General features: G+C 37.4%; 1 protein-coding gene across 4 annotated transcripts in view; it reads left to right on the top strand.

The window, feature by feature from the left end:
* Positions 1–25,216, top strand: part of MAN1A1 (mannosidase alpha class 1A member 1) — a 162,613-nt gene that overhangs the window by 84,416 nt on the left and 52,981 nt on the right. For all 4 annotated transcript variants that reach the window (XM_008527151.2, XM_008527153.2, XM_008527152.2 and 1 more), the window contains exon 6: positions 9,709–9,803. In XM_008527151.2, the coding sequence (XP_008525373.2) occupies positions 9,709–9,803 (95 nt within the window). The remainder of the gene's footprint in view (positions 1–9,708; positions 9,804–25,216) is intronic.

Here is a 25,216-nt window from a genome sequence, read left to right as displayed (position 1 = left end):
CCATTTTTTAATTGGGTTGTTGAGCTGTATGAGTTCTTTGTGTATTTTGGATATTAACCCCTTGTCTGATATATGGTAAAAAAAAAAAAAAAAGCAAACAAACCAAGTAGGCATAGGTATTTAGTTTACTTTGTAAGTTTGCAAACTTTTACTCCTATGTAATATTTCTACTTCTAATTCTAATAATAAACTAATTCATTGTTTTTTCATACCTATAGAGTCCATAGTTCAAATTCAGTCATCTGACACAAAAAGGGCACATTTCCTGAAGCTCGTGCCCTTCACCATAAGAGAGACACGAAAGAGACGTTGAACTTTTCCTCAGGCCATGTACAGACAACTGCTTACACAATTAGTCGGCAACTTAGAAGGGGGGGCAAATACACTACAACAGTGAGCCATCTCCATTGCAATGAACTGATAGCTAATAACAGAAAGAAATGGTAGGACTATGGAAAGCAGACAATAAAACCTCAGCAGTTTTTGGACCATTTAGTGTATGGACAAAAAGCCTCATATCCTTCCATTATTCCTGCGGGAACCACTCTCTTATAGAGAAGAACAGTGATGATGAAAACTATTATTGCTCTTTAAAAAGCACTTGTGCATTTAATCACATTTAATCATCTTGTGATTTGGGAGAATGAGTCCCTGTTCACATATTTAGAAACTGAGGCACAGAGGGGGTAAGTGTGTGCTCAAGATCATACAGCTCAGTCAGCTGGTAACAGGGAACCAATCTCCCCCAAACTCATTGTCTGTCTGTGATGCTGATGCGGACTCACCAAGACAGGATCCCTGTGTATTTCCCTAAATCAAAGAACAGATAAACATGTTTTTAAAACTGATACAAATAAAAAGATTGAACTAGAAATATTTCGATGCTCTATAGAGGTGAGATTCAGTATCTGGAAAAATTCGCTAGCATAGAATGCCTCATAAGTCAAAAATGCCAAGGAATCACAGTAGACAGTGTCCGCAAAGCTCAATAAAGCGAGGTATGCCTGTACTTGCATAGACGAGGCTATTTTCTTCCTCTTATCTTTCTATTGAACAAAGTTTTCCAAGCCTGGATTTTGTATATTTCAAATGATGTGTTATTTTTACCTGCAAATGAATAGTAAACAGAACAGTCCCTATTTTAACACTACGATATCACATTTTAACAACCTCTATATGGTGGATTCCACAAATTCTGTTAGAAATCATAGCCAGATAGAGTACATGCTTTCATAAATCCTGTCTCTTTAGCAGGCAAAAAAATTATACATTTTTTTAAAAGATGTTTCCTTTTGGTGTGAAATGTGTGTTCAGAAACTATTTGGCATATTTATCTAATATAAAATATTAACAACATACTGCAAATTTTTCAAAACATGATGTTGGTCCCTTGCCCATTTTTTAAACCTAAATTGAGATAGAATGAGCAGCTCAACAGCCCATCTTTAAGCACTGTATAATGGCTTGGACTATTAGGCTGATATTTATTGTTCTTGGCCCATTGCTTTAGAGTTAGAACATCTAAGATAACACCATGTGTGATACATTTAAGGATAATTCTAAGCACAAGAGCTATAGAACCGTTGGTTTCCTCTCCTCTTCGGTGCATTTTTAACTTCCATATTTAATGCATGTTAGAAGAGAGACAAATAACTTTCTATCATCGTACTAATTCCTTTTTCCCAGCTCCCTGCTGCCCCATTTATCTCTACGATAAATGTATACTTTCTTCTTCAGAAAACACTTTTTTAAAGGACCCTAATTATTTCTCGAGCTGTTTCCTCTATCAGTCAGCCATTATAATGTGTCTTGGTGTTGTCATTTAGGTATCTTTACCCTTCCAACTCAGGAAAGTTCCATAACCAATGAGAACTACTGCCTTTCTCCCTGCTCCATTTCTCAGAACCCTGGTGATCCAGAAACCCTTCCTCTTGTAGAAGGGAGGCACTAAGATCCTAAGGGGTGGGACATCCCTGAGATGTCTGATGTGCTCTTGTAACCAACGTTTAACTTCTCTCCCTGATATTTAAGGTCATTAGCTTATTTCGTCTGTTTCTTTCTTACCATTTTCTAGAACCTATTAATCCAGCTCTCTGCCCTGCTCTCTGTCAGGCTCCTTCCTCTCCCCTTTTGCGTTATCTCCTGTCTTCTGCTGCATTAACCCAGAGTGTGTGCACAGACATGTACGTACCTACCCCCAAATAAACACACGTCTGCACCCAGACAAGTGCCACCTCTCCAATCTTACCTCTCCTGTAAGACCTAACTCACTGTCTCTTTTTGTTGTATTCCCATAGCTCCAGCCTATATCACTAATTTATTCTCTACTGCTATGTTGGTTCGTATTATTTTACAGTGTTGTGTTTTATGTTTACGTGGTTTTCTATGGCTGACTTGCCTTCCCTGCTGCAAGCTCCTTCAGATCAGGGATCTTATTTTTTCCTATGTCTCTCTGTTATAGTCCTTATCACGTTGGGAAACATGTAGTAAGTGCTTCTTAAGTCTTAAAACCATATCCTGTGGAGCAGAAAAGTACCTCAGAAAGTGTCTTGTCTTGTGCCCTCATTTTACCAAAGAGAAAATTAGAGAAGTGGCGGAACTGGTGAGTAGCAGGCCCAGAAATAGAACTCGGTGCCCTGATGCCCTGTTCGGTATGCCTGTTACCGGGCACCTTGACCCTGGCTCAGGCTCAGGGAAATCACAGGACCAGTTGCAGGGGTCGGTAGCATTGGTTGCTGCCCACGTGGGTACTGGGGGTGTCTACTTTGAGCAGCAACCTGAAATTCTCCCCAGTATTTCTCTTGATTTTTCATCTTGCCCTCTTAATTTTATAAAATCTTCCCCATTCAAGAGCTAGGGAATGAAATCAGAGCCCTCAGGGAAAAAAATCAGTATCCAGATACAACTTTATTCACTCATTTATCAACATTTATTCATTTTGACTAGGGGAGAGTATAAAAGCAAACAATTTTTTTTTAAATTTCACTAGCTGTTAATTTTTTCATGAGAATAAATATTTTAAAAGTTATCTAAGTTGAAAATGCCTATTCACTAGAGCATTCTATATCTAGATTTGTTAATTATACTTAAGCTTTTTCTTTCATACATTTCTTTCATACATTAGAAACTCAAGTCTAAGGTACAGTTACATCGATTCTTCTTGGTTGTAACTCATGGTTACTGGCAGGTTAGCGTGCATCCTCTCTATTTTGAGTAAACAAGTTGGGGAAATCTTAGTGCTTTCCTTTTTCAGGAACATGAAGAACACGTTCTTCATCTGATTGCCTAAAGGCTAAAAACTGAATTGTACTGAATCACAGGGAAGAAAACAAAACCACTGACAAAAGTATTTATCTAATTAAATTTATAAATTTTTAAAGATGCAGTTCATAGTACAATTGAAAATTACAGCAAATAATTCTTTTAATTTAAAAAACTCAGTTTGGGGTTTTGCTTAATTAGAAAGAGAATGGGAAGATCAGAAAGAGGCAGTGAAAAAAAGATGTGTGCACACACACATGCAAGGAACTCACAGGAGTGAGTCCCTCTAGATCAAAAGAATTACATGTATCTGAGATGGCATGAAGCTGGCATGCACTTGGCTGTAGCTGTCATCTAACCATCCCACATCAGAGCATTTAACTAGAATAGGGCTTCTCTGAACCTTAGTTTCTTCCTCTGTATACCAAAACTATGGAACTAGACAACCTTTGATTCCTCTTCCAGCTGTAAGTTTCTGCTGGATTAACTATTTTTATAAATCTTTATTTGAATATTTAAACCATTAGAGGTTCCACCCTAAATTGAAAAGCCAGAGTAGCTCAATAAGTACTTATTGGTTGAGTGATTAAATTTTGCCTATTTTATGTGCATTAATCAACTCAGCTAACGATATGTAGGTTATTCGAGTTATTTTCAGCCAAAGATATTTATCATATCTGTGGCATCTTCTGCTGAAAGCTTTATGTAGCAAAAATGAGTAATAGGTAAACCCTGCTTATACTAATGGGAAATTAGTTTTTGATCTTTTAACAGTGAGGTTTTTCAGCATGAGCATTTGAAGAAAACCTTTGATATTGATTATACATTTCAAACTGAAGCACGTCTGAACTGAAACTGGTGCTTTCCAGAGCTGTTTGTTCTTATTCATTCCTTCTTCCCTTCCTCTTTGCTCTGGCATGTAAATATTCTTGTACAGTTCTTCAGGGATCTGCAAACTAGAAAGACACGGGAAGCCATACATCTTGTCTACGTCCTTGTCTAATCCTATCTGTAAGGGTAAAATAAGAAGATAATTGTTGTTATTTGATAGATTCTAAAGTCTGAAGTTTTTGAAACATTGATCAAAAGCAGCAGTAAAACTGTGATGATGTTACTTAAGTGTAATGAAAAGATAGTTTGGGTGTAGTTATTTTGAAATTCTTTAGACTCTAAAAGTTTTTATTTAAACTTATTTGTTAGTTACACGCTTGAAAGATTAGTTTAGAAGCTGTTTCATCATATGGTACCATCACTTCTTTCAGCAAATTCTATTAATTTTCATTTTTGCTATGAATATAATCAGCATCTCTGTAATGCAGAATCTTTTTGAAGATTCCTATTGGGTCACAAGATGTCTGCCCATCTCAAACTGAGTGTACAAGTTGCACAAAAACTCTATTTAAGTTTAATGGTCATTTTTTTAGAAAAGAAAATGTCTTCTATTATCAGCATGAGTTACATTTTATTAACTGTCATTTTTCATCTTGCCCTCTTAACTTTATAAAATCTTCCCCACCAAATGTAAGTAGCAACAAACCTTGGAAACCAAGATTCACTAAGAATTGGGTGGCAAATTAGCATTTTCTACCTTTATAAGAAAATGGTAATAATTTTGCTATTTTGCCAGTCTCATTTTAGTACTAGCTTTGTGACTTCTGAGTGCTAGTTTTTCCAGTGATAAATCAAAATTAGAAATTATCGGCCCTGGTCTCCCATTTCACTGGGGAAACTGAGAACAAGAGAAGTTAAGTGACAGGCCCAGGCATCCCGTGGAAGCTGTAGGAGAGCCATCCTAGGATCCACGTTCTGGCCCCATCCATCAGGCCTGCCCCATTTGAAGGAATATGAAGTATCACTTAGTAAACTTTTTGTGCTCATTTGCTTTTCTGCACTGTATCCAAAATGTGCTGGTTAAACCTTAACTGCCCTTTAGAATGATTTGTAACATTTCTCCTTTATTCTTTTAACAATATTAACTTTATAAGCTAGTTTGGAATTTTATCACATACTCACCAATTTAGGTAGAAAGATGTTTTCTTTGAGAATCTGGATTCCTCCTCCAAGTAACCTCTCCTCATCTCTCAGGAGGAAGTAACAAATCAAACATTAAGAATTGGAATTGACTCAAGCTCACGTTTGATTTCATTTAAAGCATCAATAGGTTAATTAATGTTTTCATCTGAAACTGTTTTGTAATTGTGTCCAAGATGGAGACTCCAGAACACTTGACATAATTATTTGCAGACAGTAGAAACCAGTGGAATAGGATAGAGCACTTTGCAAACAGTAGAATATCAATGGTTTCTCATTACACTGCCCCAGTGTGTTAATCTTTGATCGATTCATTCATTTATTAAATTAACATGTATTGAGTACCAGTTACTTTGCAGGATACTAGGTATATGGATATACCAACTAACAACACAAAGTTCATGCATTCATGAAGCTTACGTCTAGTGGAGTTGTCAAACATTTAACAAGAAAGCAAATAAGATAATTAGGGGCCTGGCCCCGTGGTGTAGCAGTTAAGTTCATTGGCTCCACTTTGGCAGCCCAGCATTCATTGTCTCAGATCCTGGGTGCAGACCTATGTACTGCTCATCCAGCCATGCTGTGGCAGCATCCCACATACAAAATAGAGGAAGACTGGCATAGATGTTAGCTTAGGGACAATCTTCTCAAGCAAAAAGAGGAAGATTGGCAATGGTTGTTAACTCAGGGCCAATCTTCCTCACCAAAAAATAAAAATAAAAAAATAGTTAGGATGTGATAAATAGTGGGATGGAAATAAACAAAGTGATATGATAACCAGTAAATGAGAACTGCCAGCTTTATGTGGGGTTGTTAAGAAAGACCTCTCTTCTGCAGATTCCTGAAGTTAAGCATGAACTAGGCTTGTGAAGAGCTAGGGAAAGAGCTTTGCAGCCAAAGGAAACAGCAAAGGCAAAAACCTTGTGATGGGAAGGGCCACTGCTTCCTGTTAACTGAGATTATACTTATCTTTCCAATCACTACTGATAGGAAAACTGTGGTGATAGCAATAAATTAAATACAAAATGGCCTAATCTGGGTTGGATAATAGGCAATGAAGGAGAAATGGAGGTCTTTTTCTCTACCTTTAGAAAGAAAAGAAAATTACTTGGGGATACAAGAGATTAACACAAGAGAACATTTAGCTTTCTGTAATCAGATGCCACTTGTGTGATGCCTTTTGTCACTGTAGGAGTTCACAGAAGGCAAAGATTTCAGCCTGGCATTGACTTGACCTGGGCCTTGAAGAATGGGTGAATTTGGATTGGCCAAAAGGAGACAGAAAAGGGTGTTTGGGGATGAGAGAATTGTGTAAATAAATACACACTAAGGTGGCACGACACACACACAGAAAAAGGTAATTATGCAAGAAGATGGAAGTGTTAACTAACCTTATTGTGATAATTATTTCACAATATATGCAGGTATCAAATCATCACATTGTACACAGTGTTACATGTCACTTTTATCGCAAGAAAGCTGGGGGAAAGACATTAAAAAAAAGATATTAAAGTGGACTGAACTTGAATGAGTGCTTGAGACTATGAAGACTCAAGCTGGAGCCAGAGTGGTCTTTGAGAGAACAGAAGATAATAAATTGGTCTGATTCATAGAGGTCATTGGAAAGTCAGTAGATCAGTTTTGACCTGATGTTTTAGACAACAGAGGGAATCATTATGGTTTCTTGAACAAGAAAGTTGTATCATAAAAAGAAAAATTTGTAATATAGATGCAGATTGATTAATGGAGACAGGAGGGGAAATCCTGGAGAATGAGAGACTAGGTAAAAGGACCTTCGTTTTGTGTGTATGTGTGTTTGTGTATGTGTGAGGAAGATTCATGCTGAGCTAACATCCGTTGCCAATTCTGCTCTTTTTTTGCTTGAAGAAGATTAGCTCTGAGCTAACATCTTCGCCAATCTCCCTCTACTTTATATGTGGGATGCCTCCACAGCATGGCTGATGAGTGGAATAAGTCCACACCTGGGATCCCAACCCATTAACCGTGGCCGCCAAAGCGGAGCATGTGGAACTTTAACCACTCAGCCATTGGCCAGCCCCAAGGACCTTCTTTTTTATCTTGCCACTTCATTGTACCCAGAGAAGAGAATATGGACTATGCTCTTATCATGGAAAGGGAATGAGCTGTATATGAGACATTTCAGGGAAATTAACATTGATACTTGATGACTGAAGAGCGATAAATCAAAAGTCAAAATGCATTTTCTCTTGAGCCCCAGGGACTAGCTGAACAGTAGTGTCAGTGATGGAACTGGGGGAAGTTTGCCTGGGACATTAAATGATTATTTCATCCTGGGCATGTTAAGTCTCAAAAGACAACAAGACACGCAAATTGTGATGTGAGCATGCAAGCGTGAGTTCAGAACTGTAGCTAAAATGCAAAGTTGAATTTGGGAATGCAAACAGGTGATGAGAACTGAGGACCTAGCTCTGGAGAATGAATGCTTATGATTAAGAGTGTGTGTATTGGGGGGCTGGCCCTGTGGCCGAGTGGGTAAGTTCGTGCACTCCGCTGCAGGCGGCCCAGTGTTTCGTTGGTTCAAATCCTGGGTGCGGACATGGCACTGCTCATCAAACCACATTGAGGCAGCGTCCCACATGCCACAACTGGAAGGACCCACAAGGAAGAATATAGAACTATGTACCCGGGGGACTTTGGGGAGAAAAAGGAAAAAAATAAAATGTTTAAAAAAAAAAAAAGAGTGTGTGTATTGGGAGGAAGGGACACACACACACACACACAGATAGAGAGAGAACCTGAGTAGAAGGTACCAAAACAGTAGTTGAAGAAAAGCCAAGACTAGAAGAAATTTCATGCAGTAAATAGGGAAAGCTCTTGAGGAAATCCCTTTATCATTAGCACCATAAAAACTACAACTCCCCTTCTAGAGTGATTACTACGTGTCCTAGGTCTTTAAATATAATAATGCATTCATTTCTTTCCACAATTTTTAAAATAGTAAACACTATTGTTATTCGCATTTTATAGATGAGGAAGTTTAGGCACAGAGAGATTAAGCCATTTGCCCAAGATGAGGCAATGTGAAGAAATGGAGCTGAGATTTGAATACAGTCATTGTATTCAAATTCAATCATTCGAAGCCTGCGCCCTTAACTCCCATGCCATATGTTTATAATATCTATGATGGTGTTTTTTTTTTTTTATTAATGTTATGATAGATTACAACCTTGTGAGATTTCAGTTGTACATTTTTGTTAGTCATGTTGTGGGTACACCACTTCCCCCTTTGTGCCCTCCCCCCACCCCCCCTTTTCCCTGGTAACCACCGATCAGATCTCCTTATCAATATGCTAACTTCCACCTATGAGTGGAGTCATATGGAGTTCATCTTTCTCTGACTGGCTTATTTCGCTTAACATAATACCCTCGAGGTCCATCCACGTCTATGATGGTGTTTTAGATACATAATTTGACTTCCATCTGATGTAAGTTTCTTGAAAAAGAGTTAATTAATTAACAGTTTAAAAAGTTGGCTGGAAACTAGAAAGTCAACAGATGACTGGGCAGTGATTGGATAATCCCTTACAGCAGAAGAGAATTTGGAGATCTCTAGGGTAAGGCAGAGAAAGAGAAGGAAGAAGAATATACTTCTTGGTCTATTTTTCTTTCTCCTCTCCTTCCACACACTATTAGTTCTTGAAACAGGAAATTATCCACTTTAAATAAAGTTATAATAATTTGTCGAGAAAAATGGTACCTCTCTTTTTGAGCATTTTCTATATACTACAAATGTCTGTGTCCTTATTTGTAGATCAGAAATGTTAACTTTATCTAAATTGATTGTCTACCAAATTTTTACATTAAAACTCATTACTTTCTTAACTTTCATTACTAAATGCGAGTTAGATTCCAAAAGAGTAGGGTTTCAGAAATAGCATCAACATTGGTGTAACTGGATTACTTATTATAATACGTCTTTTTAAAACTCCTCCTTTCTCTGTGCACTAGTAAGTAGGTGAAGCTGGAACAGGACCCCACCTCCTGACTTTCAGTCCGGTACTTCTCTTCCAGCATCAATGGTTCTCCCCCTTGCTTGCACATGGGAATCACCTGACATCACCTATGGTGCTTTAAAAGATTCTCATCTGGAAGCCCCAAACCACACAAATTAGAATCTCAGGAGTGCGACCCAGGAATAAGTATTGTTCAAATCTGCCCCCATGATTCTAATGGGCAACCAAGATTGGGAATAAATTCCCCACAGTACGATGGCCCCTGGACCACTCTTGCTTTGCTAGGTAATTCTGTTGTTTGAGAAATTTCTATTTTTTCATATAAAGAAAATTTTAAAGTAGAAAAGTGCTAAATGTGAGATAGTAGTACAGTACTTTTTGTTTTGCTTACAACAGTAGCTTACTTAACTGTTTTTTTCAGATATTTCGAAAGAAAGCAGTGGAACTTGGGCTAAAATTGCTACCTGCATTTCACACTCCCACTGGAATACCTTGGGCATTGCTGAATATGAAAAGGTAAAACTCTTTGTTTTCAACAACGTATTTTAAGTTGGAATATTCAAGATTGTGGCGTAACAAATAGACACTGGATGGGTCATTACTTGTGTGATGTCCGTGACTGACACCATTGGGAGTCTTGGCATCTGTCCTTCTGTTGGAAGCTATTAGTTCTTCAGTGTTCCGTGGCCTTAGATGGGTCCCTTCATGGGATAGCATGATCCTAACAGAATCATCCAAGCCAAACGTGATTTGAGGTTTTCACTATTTGATGGTGATGTTGCATCAGTGATACTGTCCCCCTCCATAGATTCCAAGAGTGTCACGTTATCTTTAAAATTGTCATCAAAGCATTTCACTTTCATAGAAGCCAATTCCTAAGTGCGCTTCCCTCAGTTAAGCCACTGGTCAGAGATATTGCAGAGATGGAACACTTGGACGAATCAGATCTCCCATGCAACAAGCTGGTGTGACGGAGACTAGAAGCACCTGAGCTGCCCAGCCTACAGTTACAAGGAGGGAAGGGAGCTGCTCCACTGACCCAGATCAGCCCAACCTTCTCAACCCATTTGGGTGGAGAACCCTCGTGTGCCAAGTCTGTGGGAATGTGTCCCCAAGAAAAACCTGGGCTGAACAGCCTTTCCGGTATTCTCCTAGGGGGTAGTTTGAATTTTCATGATAGCTGGAGCACTTTGTTAATAGACAATTTTATCTTAAGCTTCCTCCTTAACTCTTTCTCCCCCATAAGTACTTAATGGCATATGTGCCTCTTTGTGATGATGATAGTGATGATGATGATAGCTGTTTATCATCATAAAATATGCAGCTTTGTTCTAGGCACTTTACATGTATTACCACATTTAATCCTCACAACAACCCAAAAAGGTCAGTACTGTTCTTGTCTCTATTTTACTAATAAGGAACTCAAGTCACAGAGAGATTGTCATTTGCCTAACATCCTACTGTATGTAAACTGTAGAGCTAGCATATGGACTTAGATGTTTATAAACAGCTTTCTTGTTTTAGAAATGCCAAGAAGATATACAGGGTGGTTTGGCAAGATTAGTGTGCATTTCTTCTTAATTGTTTATTTTTGTGACATTCTTTCCTAAAATTAATCATGAGAAATCATGAAATTAATTATTTGGTTAATCAGTTAAAGATGGTTTGTTTTCATTTGTATGTTATATATCTATACTTTGAAATCACCCTGTACTTGTCTATAATTGTGTGTGTGTGTGTGTGTGTGTGTGTTTGGGGGGCAGTGAGATGGGGAGAGTCCACACCATTGGGCCGTGTTAATTGAGGTAGTTCCCTATTGTAGAAGGTGACATCTCAGGATCCATTTTGTCTTTCGAGGTCCTCAGGCTTTCTCTGTCAGGTTGAAGATCATGGCACAGGCTGCATGGTCTTAAGACAGGACTGGGTCTGAGGTTGGCTGGGAGGCAGCATGGCGTTTGTTTAGAGGCCCATGAGTTTTTTCTTTGGCTCATGTAACCACGTATATAACCTTCCATGTCTTCAGACTTTTTATTTACAGATAGTATTCTGACCTAGAAACTACTCTTTCTGAAATAAAATCTGGTTACAAAAACGCTGTGAGCATTTAACACATTCTTTTCCTACCTGCCCTCGGAGAAAACTGATATGGGTCTGGTAGTCCAATCGCTCACTGAGTTAATTGGTTATCTAGAGACCTGGTTCCAGGTGTTTTACAGCTGTTGTAGGTTTCTCTTTAGAGCCATTATTTCAGATCTCCAGGCTGATTTGTAAACTGGAAGTTAGGCTCCTTTCATAGTTCTTTCGTGAACCTTTTCAAGTTCACAGGCCACTTTGAAATTCTGATGAAACATAGCCATCTCATAAAATGCATGTTCTGAGTACACATATTTTTACATAATTTCCAAAAGCAATCAGTACCATACGAGCCCACCTTGGAGCTAAGGACCACAAGTTTAAAGTACTGGAATGAATGTTCACCCAACGTTCTACTCTAAGATTCCGTGGAGCTAGTTCTTAATGCTTCCTGGAAGGTCATGAACTTGGGTAACGTCCTACTAAAACTAAGAGAGACAGGTGTGGGCCTACATCTTTGCAAAACTTCAGTCAGTTATTGTGAGGTGCTGACATCATCTAGTTAGTTCTAGCCTCTTGAATTAAGCATAAGAAATTGGATTATTTTAAAGCATATTTATCTCTACTTAGTGTTTATTTCTAATGGCCAAGAGGATTTTTCCTTAGTTAAATCTATCCTTAGTGTATAATGGCGATATTTTTCAGTACATAAAGGAAAACTTCTAAAAACTATTAAATACTGAATCCTCTATTATCTTTATATCTATGCCTCTTGAAAATTCATTAACCAAGGCCTTCAAGTTTTTTATAAGCCTCTATTTTACATTAGAACTTTTTAATTTCGAAGATTACAGAAAATTGTATATAGTGAAAAATATGTGTCATTTCCTTTATGTATTCTCTGATGTTTTCAGGTCAAACTGGAAGAAATTAGGTGACCATTTGAGAGCTGATAGGAACAGTTTTAATTTCTTCCTGGCAACCTGTATGAATGTTTTTATTATGTGTTTTATCCACTCTCAATCCTATTCACTAAATAGCAGTGACTTACCCAAATTCACACAATAGCCTTGGCAAAGGGAGTAGTAATATCCATCCATTATCCCTTTGCCTGATCAAGTACACTTATCAAATCCACTCTCCTTCCAGCTGTGAGGCTGTTTATCATCTTAAAGAATCTCTAGGGGAAGAAAACAACATTTCATATTTCTCTGCAATAATTACGTTTCAGGGTGTGCTGTTGTGATGTCAGCCTGTCCATATATGCTGCTTCCTCTGAATCTGTACTTTCAGAGCGTGGGCCAAGGGATGAGGGGTAGCTGGCATGGAGCTTTCTAGTTTTTTGAAGGCTGTCACCAGTAGAAGTTCCAAAGGAGAGGGGACAAAATATGTCTAGCAGAATCATATTTTCTTAATTACCTTCTCAGAATAGAGGAATGTCTGTAGAAGGAGGCCCAAGAGAAAAAAAGTGCTTGAGGATGGTTTTTAGAATAACTGCGTATTCGCTGTTGACTGGCTTTGAAACTGTTGGCCACAATTGTGATGAGAAAGGCATAGAAGATGCTGTCTGTAATATCATAATTCTGCTCTTCCTTCTTAATTTTGAAAATAGTTTTGGCTGCTGCTCTTTGCCTATACCTATATGTTAACAAAAATGTGAACTTACTGCTATTATCTGTTTACCTCCCTCTAGTATTCAGGTTATTGCCTTGAGATAATTGGTTTCTTTACTTTTTTTTTTTTGTAAAAAATAAGCATTTATTTTAGGCACTGCTGTGACAAAGTCTCTGTGCTAGGTCCTGGAAAGATTTTCTGCTTCTCTTCACTTGATTTAAAAAGAGAACAGAATGGTCCTTCCGTCAGAGTAGTCACAGCCCAGTGGTAAAGCAGAATGTATATCTTACATGTTATATTATCCACTCGCTCATGTAATTGACAAAACATGATGCCAAGGAGAGATAATAAGAACTCACCAGGTTGAATTTAAAGCAAGCAGTATTTTGAATTGGGGAGGTTTATGCATTTGGAGCCAAAACACCAATAAGCCAAATTGGATTTCAGAATCTGTGCAAATGAGAATAGCAGAGAACCTAAATAATTCACCCATATTCTACATTACGAACTCTGCCCCAAAATCTGTTCAGAAAAAATATTTTATAATTATCTCTTCTGCTGCATCCACAATAAATTCTTAAATCAAGAGCTGCTCTGTAAATTGTAAGTTAATCAGAATTGTCATTTAATAGCCAGTGGTAATTTGATTGAACCAACACCTAGGCGTTATCCACAGTACCCGATGAGACCAGAGTGCTGGCTTCACTGATAGGATGGTAGAATGAAGATGCATAAGCTACATACCACCCCTTCCAAAAGGAGAGCATTGCCTATTTAACAGATCAAATTTTGGTAGAACTCAATTTCTCTAATGTGAAAATGTCAAAATTTGGTGTCTGATCTTGTTATTACTCTTATCAAGAGGCCCTATGCATTTTTCTCTCCAACTTAAAGCAGAAAAATCTCCTCTGTGGTTTGTAAAATCAAGCATTTCACCATTGTCATATTTCTAGGTATAATTCAAGTCTGGGTAGAGAGTAAACTTACTAGATTTGGGGTTTTCTAATTTAAGTGTTCTTAATTTAAAATAATATAATTAATATTCCCATTATTCGTTTCCATCACAGGGCATCCAGTCTGGGCATTCCTAATACTTATTCTGTCTTTCTTGATGAATGAGTTAGTTTTAGCCATAGACTATTTTATCACTTGTTTCTCTGCGGATTTCTGAGCTGACACCTCCCTAATGGTTACATTAGCTTAGCAGAACTGTTTACACCATGTGCGATGACTATGCATGTTAAGGAATGTGCTGGGAAATGACTGATCTGCATTCCAGCTCTCGTTAGTCAGCAAGGTGATGAATGAGCACAAATCCCTCACCTGTTTTTATTTCCTGCTTTGTAAAGCTTTATTTACTGACTACTCTAATTATCCAATGCAAATACGTACTATGTCATTAGTTACATTGCACTTTGTATTATTATAATTAAATAGCAAATTGCTTTACTTTAACTGAAATGGGGGCTTAATTAAGAATAGTACATAGCTTAATGTTTTCTAATAGTGAAAGATTATCTTGTGTGAAGCATACAGTATGTATATTGTAACAAAAGGCTATAGTCCATTTATTGGGTTTCTTAATATTTTGGTGGTGTAAAATGCTTAAGTATTAAATTATAGTTGGTTAGTTTTAATAGACATAAACTATGAAAGACAGTCTAATTAGGTTAAATATTTTAAAAATATTTTCCATATATCTCCCTGTGTTTTTACTTGACAGTTGAAATATAAATTTCTGCACTATGAAATTTGTAACCATTTTTTAAAGTATGGTTTCAAATTTGAAAGAAGTGTATTATGTTTTAAAATAAAGCAGAGTACAATTTCATATTTTAACATCATAAGAATAATATGAAAAATAGCAAGAAATAAATTCTATGAATGTAAGCAAACTTATTTAATGATTTGCTAATATTCTAAGAGGCAAAATAACACTTAGTTATCCTAAAAAATGTTCTATAGCAGTGATGTAGACTGAGCATAAAATCAGGGCTGCATCTCACAATTTATCTTTTATTTATGTGTTTTACGGATCTGTTAAGAATTCAGAGATAAGTTCTACCAACTCTAGAAACGTAGAAAAGAAGTTACAGTCTTTCCAAGTATTTTAAGCTAACCTGCTTTGTGTTTTTATTTTTTTCCTGGATTGGATGTTTTCTTATATTAGATTTCCCTCTTTTATCTGTTTTAATTCATTTGGCCATTTATACTTTTCTGGAAATAGTAATAACCATACCTTAAGGTTTTAATACTGACATGCACGAAGTTATTCATATTAGACATTAGAATATTACTACCATAGTTAAAGCTGCTATTTATTAATATTGTCAATATAGCTCTTGGCCTTGGATAATTCACTTAACTGAGTTTTTCTTCTCATAAGTAAAACTAAAATAACAACAGTAATAGTATCTATCTTGATGACCTCATAAGACTTTTGTGGAAATCTAATGAATTAATACATAAAAGATTAATCATTGCAAAGTGCTATGAAATAAGTATAAATTGGAATTATTGCTTGGGGTCTTGTTCTCAATTTTCGTTATAAAATCGTTTATATACGGTATACGATAAAATAGTGTATAGCTAGAACTAACTTGCTTCTGATGCCTTTTTAGGGTAATCTTCAGTTTTTAAACTACTCAGTGCTTCAAACACATTCTCAAGCTCAAGTCCCATTTTCCTATGTCAGGAAGAGATATGGTATTGCTGGGAATAAGCTGGGAATGTGGAGAGAATGTCTCTGTAGTCCATGCAGGATAGTGGTGGTTCCGTGCTCAAACATTTTTTATCTTTTAAGTTATTTTGGAATCAACCTATAGGGTCAAAACTCATTTCCTTTTTAAAAGTGATATTTAATGGTAAATTCTCTCCTAGGAACAGGAGCTCTTCAATCTATAAGATGTAAGAAGAGTGTGAGGCAATAAAATGTAATGTTCTTTTCCCAAGTCCTGCATGCTAGCTAGTACTTAATTAACATGATACAAACCTAGTCTGTGAAAAGTTGTGCGTATCCTTGCTATAAACATCCACATAGCCCTGTTTCCTACTTCTTAGGCTGTCCTACTTCTAGGAAGGGTCTGACTGCTGTGGTTATTTTCTATCAGTGATTCGCAGCGTTCCCAGTGCTTTAGAATAACTGGGGCATTTAAAAATATTGCTGCCTCCCTTCCCCAACTGGTTTCAGTTGGCTTGGAGTAAGGTCCTGGCATTTTTCAAGGCTCCTCAGGTATTCCAGCATTCAGCTAGGATTGAGAATCCCTGCTTTAAGTGTAGTGTTTATATCCTGAGGAAACCTTCTTTTCTCTTCTCAGTTACCTTTGAGAACAATTCCCTGCCCATTCATAGTCAATTTAATTATTGATATATAGAAATATTAGAAAGTTAGAAATACTGAAAATACCCAGCTTAAGTAGAACAGTGGTTCTCAAACTTCAGAGTGTGTAAGAATTGCCTGGAGAGCTGGTTAAAACACAGATTGCTGGGCCCCACCCTCGAGTTTCTGGTTGGGCAAGTTTGGGGTAAGGCTCAAGAATTTGCCTTTCTAACAGGATCCCAGCTGATGCTGCTGGTCCAAGGAGAACCATTGTAGCGTAAGACATGCCTGAGCCAAGAGAGCTGTTTAGATTCTTAAATCTCAGAGCTGCTCAGTGAGGCAGCCAACTCCAAAAATCCGGGGGAGTGGGGAGGAGGGGGGAGCAGGGGGAGTATCTGTTTCCATGATTAATTTACTTTTGTTAATAATTGCCCATTTTCGCTTAACTCTGAGCAGTTTGTTGCTACTTCTGGAAAGCAGCTATTTCCAGGCATTAACTACCCAAAAAAGAGTTCATATGTCCTTTTTTCCCTTGCACTATTTTTTTTTTTTTCTAAATCCAATGAGACTAGAAAGCAAACTTTGGGCCATTTTAGTGTAGAGGGAGGGAAAAAAGGCATTTTGAATTAAGGACTTGAGGGTACCTGTTTGACAGCCATGTCGGGAAAGCCATTCTTGTGGCTTCCAGCAAAACGACTTTATTATAAGCAGCTGGTGACCTGGCCCTATACCTGAGGGCACTGCAGGGTCGAAGGCAGGAGGCAGCTCATCCTCCCTCCAGAGGAGGAGGTAAGCTAGGCTTCTTCTGGATCCTTGAATCCTCTCACCAAGCTTCAGATCACTGCATCTGTACCAGGTGCTCAGGAGCATGACCAAACTCAAGGCATTTATTTATTGCAAGTGGACAGTAAGGGTGGCACTATTTAATTGAAGTATACTTTGTGTACAGTCTCCTTTATTGAGACTTAAAGGACAAGCAATTCTGAGCAAAGGATGCTGTGCCGTTTCTTAGTCGCGCATTGTGAGGAGGCAGGAATGTGAAGAGCCTGCGGTGCCTGAACTGTTCCTTTCTTCCTCCCCCTCTGGTCATAATTGAAGTTAATGCCCAGGTAAATGGGGCATTGTCTTTTATTCCCTGGAGGAAGGAGCAGAGGTCTGTGTCTTTGAACACAGGTTCTAGCAATTCTGATTACTTTGCCACATCACCTCTCCCTCTTTCTCCATGAATTCCCATCTGTCACGACCACTTCTTTTTTTAAAAAAAAAAAGAAAAAAAACTTTATTTTATTTTTTTTAAGATTTTATTTTTTCCTTTTTCTCCCCAAAGCCCCCCGGTACATAGTTGTGTATTCTTCATTGTGGGTTCTTCTAGTTGTGGCATGTGGGACGCTGCCTCAGCGTGGTCTGACGAGCAGTGCCATGTCCGCGCCCAGGATTCGAACCAACGAAACACTGGGCCGCCTGCAGCCGAGCGCACGAACTTAACCACTCGGCCACGGGGCCAGCCCCGGAACTTTATTTTTTTTAATTGCAATTCATAATAGTTTACATCATTGTGACATTTCAGTTGTACATTATTTCTTGTCTGTCACCACTGACCACTTCTGCTGTGCTTCGGTGAGGCAGTGGCAGAAAACTGACGTGTGAATGCAGTAAACTGGCTGACGTTTTACTTAAACATGGATTAGATAATGAAAAAAGCGATTTTTTCTATACTTCCATAAGGTCCTGCATTTAAGGCTACATTGCAGCATGTGAGTAATTAAAAGTGCAGAAATTTGTCAAAGGTGATGTGTAGACAGTTTAGAGACAGTCTATCCCAAGAGGATTGTTTGCATCTCTTAAAAAATGACTTGGGATATATGGGAAGTCTGTTTGAAGGGGCCTTCATCCTCAATTTTTGTTAGGTAGAGCCTTGGTACAAAAACTATGAGACTGGATTGTTAAATATGACCACTACTTTCCCCACAGCTAAATCTCCATGGTTTAAGCAGTTAACACACCAGGAAAATTTTGTTTAAGGACAATTATAGTTATTTGAATGCAACAAAGTCAGAGTGCCTCTCATCTCGAGTTTTTAAAATACACAAAACTAGTGTTTTACAGATTCAGCTTTTTTCAGTGTAGTCACGAAATTGGTGGCAATCAGCCTTGGCAATTTGAAATGTAGTCTGTGTATAGAGCTTAGATTAGGAGCACGTCGGAACACATAATTCATACCGTGCTTTTACAGGTCAGCAGTGGAATAATCTTTTCAAGGAGCTTGCTGTCCTGGGTTTTTAATGAAACAGCAATCAATTTTCCTGTGATTAGTCTCAAGACCAGGCTCACGTTATTAGTATGGGGCAAACTTTTCGAATATCTAATTAATAAAGTTTAATTTAGAAGTTTATGAAATTATTTGAATAGGTATTTGAAAATCAGCCTAGATATCAAGGCATTTTCTCAACCCTTGTAATTGTTAATCATTGTAAATATTCAGCTAACTACATTGAATCTTTCAGGGGGAATTGGAAGGTCAATATAAAATGTTTATACTACAGCCAATAATTTTTAAAGACCTCACAATCTCAGTGGGTATATTAACCACTCCATGTTTCCTACTTGTGCCTTAGTAGCTGCAGTTGATCTGTTCTGAAAAATGGGATGAATAATAATTGATTGCAGTCTCTTTTATTAACTAGAAAAAGAAAAGTGATGGAAAATAGTAAGAATTAATTGTAATTTACTAATCTGGAAATTAATGTGCAGCTGGGCATGAGTACAGGCAGTGCAATTTGGTGATTTAGCAATCATGGCAAATTATCTTCATCTGTAAGGTGGAGAGTTGCTGGCTTTCCTTTATTTGATTTTCAGTAACAGACCCAGTTTCAGAAAGACTTTATGTGAATGTTCATCTTGCCCTTTTATCCTAGAAATGTCAGCTGGAGGTTAGCATTATTAATTAAATCTCGCTTTCCCTCTTTGTCATGTCATGCTATAGTTTTTATGGAACATTTGTACAAAACAGTGATTACTGGTAATTGACCTGCATATGTTGAATAATCTTAAGATGCTACTGAGAGTTTAATGTACCTTGTAAATTGAGAGGCTTCCAATTAAGTCGAGTTCTTGAGATAATCACTTTCAAAACTAATCAAGTAATAGGACATTAGTAAAGCTCTTATTGACTTAATTGTGACAAATTAATAAACAGACCTAGTGCAATTACTGTAATGGCTTTATCAGTGAGCAGTTTTCCAAAATTTAAGCATAAATCTATTCTACCCCCTGGAAGTATAATAAAAGTTACATATGCCACTTTAGGTGGATATCATTTCCAGTAGCTGTGAGTACATTGTACAAATGGCTTGGATTTTTTCTTTCTTTCTTTCGAAATATGATTATGCTTGTTTATTTCAAAGATCAGTGAATCTACTTGCTGAGCCCTTAAAGCATATGCATCTGTAAGAGAGCTTCTGTATGTCTTGGACAAAACTATTACACACTCTTGTGTTCTCTTATCTCTGCTTTTCTATGCCTGGGCCCTTGGGTTAATGCCCTCTGAGAGCTATAGAATGTCCTCTCCAACTCCTCTGTTCCAAAGAACTGTCAGCCTAGTGCCTTTTTATACCTGGTTGTCATTCTGCAAATAGACTTTGGAAGATGAATGAATTATGAATTACAGACTTGCCATAATTTTTTAATATCTGACATTGCCAATTCTTATAATTTTGCTGATTGTGTGTAAGAAAATGACAGCAGAAAGAATCGGAATGTAAGTCCTGCTTCAACTACTTTCAGAATAGTGTGACAAGTATATGTATTTCTCAGAACACGTCAAACTATGTGTTTAAGATGCTGTGTTTTACTGAATATAAGTATAACTTTAAAAAATAATGTGATCACATATCTTCTTTCTCTAAGCCTTGGTTTTCTCATTTGTTAAAGTGGGATTAATAAATAGTATCAATTTTACAGGCATAGTGTTCATGACAGGACCTAGAAATTCAAGAAGTTGGGGGTATTTTAGACCCAAAATGTTGGATCACTGTGAAATTTCAGAATCCTAAAATTATGTTAGCCATCCATACCACCTGTTTAAGTTAGACGTTTGCAAGGAAAAGTAGATTTTCAAGTAAAGTGTGTATGTGTGTGAGTGATATGTATACACGAATCTGTAATTCTAACAAGCCTCCCATGTGTTCAGTTTGTAACTCATAGTCTTCCTCAAATGACGGAAGTATTATAGAGTCCTCATAGTAATTGTCATCATCTGGGACAACAAAGGGACGTACACAATGAAACTGCCCAGCTGAAAAAGGGTTATTTTTAAATTATTGGAACACCCTAAAATAAGGACCTCACTAAAAACTAAAATTGTGGCAGTTTCCTTAATTGTGAGGTATAAAAATTGTGATTATTGAATTTAACAGGAAAAATTAATGTTAACACTGTATGAATGCATCGCTTTTAGCCATTTTTTCATATGCAATTACTGCAGCTAGTTGCATGATGGAATTTGCACCCCACGATGATATCAGGACCATAAGCCCATAGTTTTTAAACTTTTTTGCTCTCTTATCAGTAAAATATTTTTGAGCACTCACTCCGTGTATTCATATTTTTAAATTATATATACATGTACCACTGTCTTCGCATGTCAGTTCATTTCAAAATACTCAAAACATAAATCGTAAAAGGATAAGATATAGGTGAAGAAATAAGCATTTTATTGAGTAAATAAATTATATTTTTAGTAGGAGCAGTGTGATTCATTACTTTTTCTTAAATTTCAGTTTAATGCTTGTGATATAGTGAGTGATTCAAAAGTCTTGGTCTGTGTTTATTTCAAAACTTGGCGTTAACTCTGTCCAGGTGGAACAGATACAAAGGTGTGTTGATGAGAAAAGTGTGGTATTGACTGGCCTTCCTAAAACATGATGTTTGTTTTAAATCCTGTAGTTATGAAAAGAATATTCTTGTAATTCTGATAGAAAATTTCAGGCTTTCCTGATAGCATTATTTGTTCTTGCAAACTAATAGAAAGATAGGAAAATCTCTGGAATTCTTCCTTGGTAAAATTTTAAAGCAGGATGGAAAATTCCATTCTCAAGTTTGATACAAATATGAGTTTTAAAGGTGAACCACTGTCACAAATATTTTCATAAACATCCAGTTTCAAAATGATCTTTCTTTAGAGTTTCTTTCAAATTCAGATTTTATATTCAAGTTGAATTGTCACTTTTATCTTCAAGTGGCAGATTAAGTGTGTTGTTTTCTTCCTCTTCCTTCTTTTCTTCTTCTTTTTTTTTTAATTATCAGGTAGGTAGCACACTACTAACAACCACTTGTCCCAGAAAACATCAGCAAATAGGGACACATTTCTTTTTGTGAAGTGTCAACTCTTGATTAAGTACTTTGCCTCAAGACAATCAGAAAAGCTCTGTCTGGTGCAAAGTATTTTCATGGTCACTCTCCATCTCTTTACAAAGTATTATAATATTGTAATTATTCTACTGCGTAAAGGTCTTGGATTTTAAAATCAACCGCATCAGTGACATTCTACAGCTCATAAACTACAAAACATCGAAAGTTGCTGTAGAACAAGGCATGGTCCCACTGCCCATCTCTCATTGTGTAGACTCGACAGGAACGGCTGGGTATCTTTTGTACAAAGCCTTTTACGTTGGCACCGAGGGAGGGGAGCAGCATATGTCTGAAAATTTAATAAAGCTTTTTTCTTACATTTAGATAAAAAATTTAGAAATAGCAGCTTTGATAGTTTCTTCCTGCAGTCTAATTAAGAGTCTTGCATTCTGCTTCAAAGGGTGCTGCCATAAACAATAAATATCTAAATGTCGTTTACCTTTATCAAGCTCAGACCAGTGTCTTATTATTTGGCAGTTTATCATGGGCATGTTGTCTCATTATATTAAGTGGACTTTGATCCTGTTTAGATTACTCTTGAGAACATTTTTAAAATTGGTTTCAAGGGAAGTTCTAAATTACTTTTAACCAGATCTAAATATTATAAGACTAAATAATCTTGTGGCACATTCTCCTTTATTTGTATTAATTTCCTCCACTTTAAAGTAGGCCAACTGTGGAAGTGTGCCTGAAAAGATTTTAATTAGATCAAGAGCTTTTCTTAGGTGAGTTATTGGTTTTTAGATGAAATAGGTCAGAAAGTACTTAAAGACATTAATCTTTACTATTGATTAGGTAAGCAATAAAATGGCTGAGCGTGTCAGTCTATACTGGAAGACTGATTTTTTTAAAATGAACAACATATTTGTACTAGTATCCAAAATTTTTGCTGGATTCAAAGGGCTTCAAATTATAGAATTTGCTACTCTGAGTCTCTGAGGCTTATGACCACGAGAGTGGTGATTTCATATTTATATTTGAAAAAGGTGTTTCAAAAACTGGAATTTATAGAGTAAGCATAAGCTCTATATAGAATAATCTGTAACAAGAATAAATTTGCTTTTTGAGTTTTTCTAAAGACAGTAAAGCCTAGGTTTCTTTTTAAACTAAAGGTGCTATGAAATATATTTATTATTATGTTGATCCTAAAGAAAAAGAGTATAAAGAAGAGGAAATAGGAAGCAGTAGGCTGTATCAGTGTACAAGCTATAGCAGCCAGACAAGCTAATGTTAATGCCTTATGCTTCTGCAATTCTCTGTAGTCTACAAAGGAGTTCCAAATATATGCCCATTTTTAAAGTTTCATTAATTCGATTTAATCCTGTCTGGCACAGACATAAATATCCAATTCTGTAATTTGAATTTCTTTTGAAATAGTTTGGAACTATTGGAACCAAAAGAAATAATTTTATGCTTTTAAATTTCCTGGTATCTGGCGGAAGGACAGGAAAGACAAAACCACCCTAATATTTCACTGCCCTTTATAGTGCATCACCCTGTGTGTCTGTTTGTACTCTCTTGATCATTAAGGACTTCCGGGTAATAAAAAAGTTTCAGATAGCTCTGGTTGAATTCCACATACTTCCCAGAACTAAATTTCACCAATAACCCTGAGGTTTGATAGATTGACGACAGCCTTTTGTTAAGCTCACTTTCACTATTTAAAGATAAAAATAAAAGTAAACAAATAGAATCTCCAAAAGAGTTAAAAATGAGAAATTATATGCATAGCATCTTGCTTACCTGGATACAAGAGCTAGGATTATGTAAATCTTTGCTTCATCTTCTCTTCTAGAATAAAACACCTGAATTCTTTTAAACCTGTTTTGTTAGAACCGATTTTTCTTCTTCCTGCCATCTTAACGACTCTTCTACTTCTGTGCTTTCTCCCCACCTTTGTGATAACGTGGTCAAAATTTGAAACTATTTGCTAAGAGTCTTAGTGATATGGGAAAGTGAAAGCTCTTCTTTCTCTATAGTTTCGCTGTAAGGTTTCTGTACAGTTCTGTCCTTCATACATCCTTTAGTACGTTGGCCAGGCCCCTAGTGCAATGGAGGGCCCTCGCAGTCTTCTCTCCCTCTTTGCCTTGACTCTTGAAGGCATCATCCTTCTCTCTTCATCTTTCACACAACCTACTCATCAACATCTCTTCCTCCCCTCTCTGTAGAGGAGTTAAGATATTCTCCTATGAGCCTTCTCTAGATAAAAACATCTGAGTAGTCTATTATTAAGTCCAAAATTTATACCTGAATCACCTCCCTTTCTTTCCTCTTTCCTCAGGAGTATCTAAGGCCAGCGCTTGTACTGTTGAACACATCCCCTCGTCATTCTTCCAGGAGCTTGTTTTCTGAGCCTGTTTCCCTCCCCTGCCCCAGCCCCCCGCCCTTTTTCTCTCTTGATGCTTCTCCATTCATAATGTTTCCGTTCAGTCTGTTTCTCTTTTCCTTTCTGCTTCTCTCTTCCTTGTGTTCTCTTCAAGCCCTCGTCATCACTTCAACCATTGCAACAACTTTTAAGGGATCTTTCTGCTGCCAGTTTTCCACGGCATCTTCCAAAGTTCCACACTGTTGAAATGTTTTTAAAATGGAAATGTTATTGTGTCACTTCCTTGTATCTCCTTATTTAGTGATTACTCAGTACCTTAAGTATAAAATCAAAATTAGCCAGGCAAAAAGATGCTTTATAATCTGTATTTCTGTTATGGAAATCGCTGCAGTTTCTCAGTTTTGTCATAGTTTCTCTTTCCTCTGTGTGCTTACATTATTGTTTCTGTCTAGAACAAGATTCCCTTTCTCCCTTCCTTTTCAAGACATGGCATAGGCATCACCACTTCCAGGAAGCTTCCCTCACCTTTGCCTGCATCTGTGGTGCTGCCCTAGTGTGTTCAGCATCCCTCACTGCCCTGGTGGGGTGGCCTTCCTTGTCTCTATCCTCCCAGGCTAGGAATGCTCTCTCAGGGGCAGATGAGTGGCACATATCCAGGTCCTTCTTCAGAGCACAGATGAAGGGGTCCCAAAGATGCTGGGAAACATTGTTACCTTTAGACAAGCAATAAAGACTGTGACTGTAAGCAAGGGTGTTAGACACACATTTGGTGTGATCCTGGCTACATGACATGGGCAGCTCACACGGCTTCGAGGAGCCACTCACCTGGGGAGTAGGTGTTTCATCTCTGCCTACCAGTATTCACCGCCTACACGAAGGTAGGTGCAGGTGTATGTGAGTGAATAAACAGTAGAGGCTCTCTAGCTCCATTGCGTCTTTCAAACACTTTACATGCAAACACATCTAGAGTCCACCTGTATTTTAAAAGGCAATAGCCACTTCTTAATCCAAATCTCTACCCTGGCCCTCACGAGGGAATTTAATCCCTCTATCCTGCTGAGTGCCAGAGAGCTCCTAACATAACCTGTCAAAAGGCATCTGCATTATTTTAATCCCCAAACCAGTTTCCTTTCTAGACTGACCTTTTGGTACACCACTAACCTTAGTTCAAACATCCTGAGGTCATCT

The sequence above is a fragment of the Equus przewalskii genome, chromosome 9 (assembly GCF_037783145.1).
Source record: "Equus przewalskii isolate Varuska chromosome 9, EquPr2, whole genome shotgun sequence".
NCBI classification, from domain to species: domain Eukaryota; kingdom Metazoa; phylum Chordata; class Mammalia; order Perissodactyla; family Equidae; genus Equus; species Equus przewalskii.
This window is presented reverse-complemented; position numbering and strand designations above follow the sequence as displayed.